This window comes from Limulus polyphemus, unplaced genomic scaffold (assembly GCF_000517525.1).
Source record: "Limulus polyphemus unplaced genomic scaffold, Limulus_polyphemus-2.1.2 Scaffold39, whole genome shotgun sequence".
NCBI lineage: Eukaryota > Metazoa > Arthropoda > Merostomata > Xiphosura > Limulidae > Limulus > Limulus polyphemus.
Window position 1 is genome coordinate 547,063 of NW_013665649.1, and position 3,436 is coordinate 550,498.

Consider the following 3,436-nt stretch of genomic DNA (forward strand, 5'->3'; position numbering starts at 1 on the left):
GGTTTGTTTAACTATTTATTATACGTGATGTACGGTTTTTGAAAGGTGGTTAATGAAAATGTTCTGAAACGCGACATTAGTTTCTTGACGACCTAATACTTTAAACCATGTATTTGGTAGGACTTCAGTGTATTATTTCACTGTACCGACATTGAATGCTGTTTTTTTTTCTTAATTCCTTGATCTGAAAAGCTAAAGCATCATATTTTTATGGGTTCTAGAGTGGACAGTACCTTCAATTAGACGAAACCCAACGATAAACCATAGGTCTGTGAGTCGAGGCAACTACCGAGACCATCCTTATCCCCCAGTGGGTCTCCCTCACTACTAGACGTCACGCTGGTCAGCCGAGCAATAACACCTACAGATATACTCTGTGTAGGTGTTCAACATTCAAGGCGTGTGGACTGTTCAGACTTAAAAGTATTGGATAAAGAGAAGATAGAACACACCTTAATATATATTGCCATTCATTCTCTTACCTTGCAGAATGACATCACCAATGGCTTTAAAATTCCGTTTCATCCGTTGCTCAATGTCATCACACTTTCTATTTTATTAGTTCGCTTAAAAACTCTAACGTCAAAATACTTGAGCTTATAAAGAATACGTCAAAGACGTTTTACTCAAACACTAAAAGAAAACAGCTAGGCCTCTTGTTCTTGATTTTCAAACGGAAATTGGTTCTTCAGTTTTCCTAATAATTCAAACAAAACAACTGAAAAGGGTTTTTTATACTTAGTGCTTCAAATGAAACTGACCAACCAGGTTTTCTTTTTGCTAAATCCTTTAGAAATGGTTAATCAATCATGTTACTGTATCTGACTCTTAAGACGAAAACCGACCAATGAGATATTCAAAGAACTGATTTTATTTAAACGAATAAGCTTAAAGGCATATAGCCTGACCCCTTCTTATGACCAGCTGTAAAAACTTCTGATGTTAGTATAACTTTTAGAAAAAGACCGAAGAACTTTTAGGTGTTGATTTGTATAGGTAATATTCATTTTTATGATTAGTTTCAAATGAAAGAAATGAGTAATTCCAAAGGGTAGAGAAATACGTACTGGATTGTAACCTGAATTAAAAAAAAGTATAGAATGCTTTATAGAATACATAATTATTTGTACATTTAGTTTTCATGGGCTTAAAAGAATTATATAAATGGGTATATTTTTTGGTTATGCTTATTGATATATCCTGCGTGGATGAGGATATACACACACAGTTGTTCAACAGTGTTATCACACAGATACTGAGTCTTTACCGATTAGCCAATTTAAACCATTAAGAACATGAATATTGTGTATAGTTCTGTAGGAACTTAGAGTATCATTTTCTTCACAGTTTTCTAAAAACTCAGACAGTGTTCGAAAATACCATTCGTTGACATACAATGTTCTCTTTGCTCTGTTGATACAGTGGCTAGATTGGGTATTTGTACAAGAGAAGTTTTTTTATTATTATTTTAGCTAAAAGGCATATTTGCATCAGATTCATAAAACACTGGTAAATCTTTTTTTAAATCAAATTTAAAGACTGTTCAGTTCCTCAATGTTTTCCTAAGGCTTATGCATCGTTTGATATTCTATGACTAAGTAGTTGCATAGGATATATTGAAGGTGAAATCTGAGTAACGAATGTAGCATACTAACTCATGAACGTGTGAATATTTTTCATTTAAAGAAACCTTAGAGGCCACATTAAGTTTAGAGTTTTCGTATATTTCACATGCAACTAACATATATGTTTTATGATTAATAGAATGAGGGATGTTTAAAAGTTGTATTGGAACGTTTATACTGCTTGAAATGAGCAGACTTACAAAAGAATTGTCTTCTTGTTCAACATGAAAGATACAATCTGGTGGTGAGTGCCTGAAATATTACCAAAGTGTCATTTTGAGTAGATCCAGGCATTGTCCCATTGTCATGTAGCATACATACATTTACGCTTTTATTTGAAAACACTGATATCATTTGAATTACCTTTATCTAAACTAGCTTAATCAGTTTTTCCACATTTCATAAAAATGAACTATTCCTAATGTGAAGTATAGTAAAGAGAAAGTGGTAATTTCGAACACTCTTGAGTCTTATGAAAGTTTAAACTCTTACTTTCAGTCTTATATAGAAGGCACATACAGACTTGTATGTTGTGGGAAAATATAGTTATATAGATAGGTTGCGAAGATGTGTGTAGGTATGTTATGTGTGCTGTAAAAACAAAATGATATTAGTTTTTGTTGAGAGAATATATTAGCTATAGTAATTGTATTGGTGTGCTTTACATGTTTGTCATCACATGTGTATGGAAAGAGATCCATTTTTACTCACCTTTCAATTTTTAGATGATGTGTATCCAATACTGTGTACGGTGGTATTTTTTGCTGTTCAAGACAAAAATAAAATAAAACATTTTTAAATACCAACCTAAACGAAGACTAATATGGCTCATTTAAATTTTTAGTTACTTTTAAATAATCTACTGGGTAGAGATAGAGTCCTTCTTAACCATTATAATCTATAAACAAGTGGGAAGTAAACGAAATGATCACTCATGATGCCACAGCAACTAGCCATGTTGCATGTAATCAAACACAAGTCTTTGAAACTAATGAACGACTTAAATTAGCTGTTGCTTCTTCACTCAGTTAGCCTAGAAACTTATGAAACTTAGCTTTTCCTTTTGTATTTCGTAGATATAAATAACACAAAAACAGGAACTGATCTTTCTAAATGGTACGAAAATGAAATCCCCAGCCGAGAATAATTAAGTACTAAAACTTCAAGATTAATAATTAATAATGATCATTGTTCTAAATTAATCTTAATTTAATTCGCTAAGATAGGCAAAAAAATGTATCTACTATATATATATATATACCTCCATACTGCAATTTAATAACTGTCAGTACGATATCATTTGTCCAACTGTTTATCGTAAGTGAAAGTAATAATCTTCTGGAAATCAGGTTATATTATGTTAATGCATTTTAAATTTCCAATTCCATTTATAAAAAGCCAAGTTGTATTATGGCTGTAGTATAATTAGTTGACAAGTAGCCCTGACAGATACAGTTGTATAATAATAATAACCAGGTGCTACTCCATCTAACCAGTTTTCGCTGTTCGAATAAAGACATTTTAAAACCAAATCAATAGTGAACATTTTTATTGGATTTCAAATTCAGCAGAGTTTTCTAAGTCTTGTAGGCGCTTTCTCTACGACTCCAAACAACTCGGAAGAAAAAAAAAGTCAACGGTGGGTACATCAGGTAAATCAATCTGCCTTGTCAAACTAAAGTATGAAACATTTTTTTTTTGTAAACGGGATAAGTTGTTTTCTTTAAATACAAATAAATTTATACCACGTGACATAAACTTCCATACAGCAACTGATGTAGGAAAGTACATTCAGGAAACGAGGTTATGAT

General features: G+C 32.0%; 1 protein-coding gene across 1 annotated transcript in view; it reads left to right on the forward strand.

Moving 5' to 3' along the window:
• LOC106461547 overlaps positions 1-3,157 on the forward strand; it is a 20,385-nt gene extending 17,228 nt beyond the window's left edge. The window contains exon 4 of the mRNA XM_013921386.2: positions 222-3,157. Within this exon, the coding sequence (XP_013776840.1) occupies positions 222-331 (110 nt within the window). The 3' untranslated portion in view covers positions 332-3,157. The remainder of the gene's footprint in view (positions 1-221) is intronic.
• Positions 3,158-3,436: the final 279 nt, after the last annotated feature.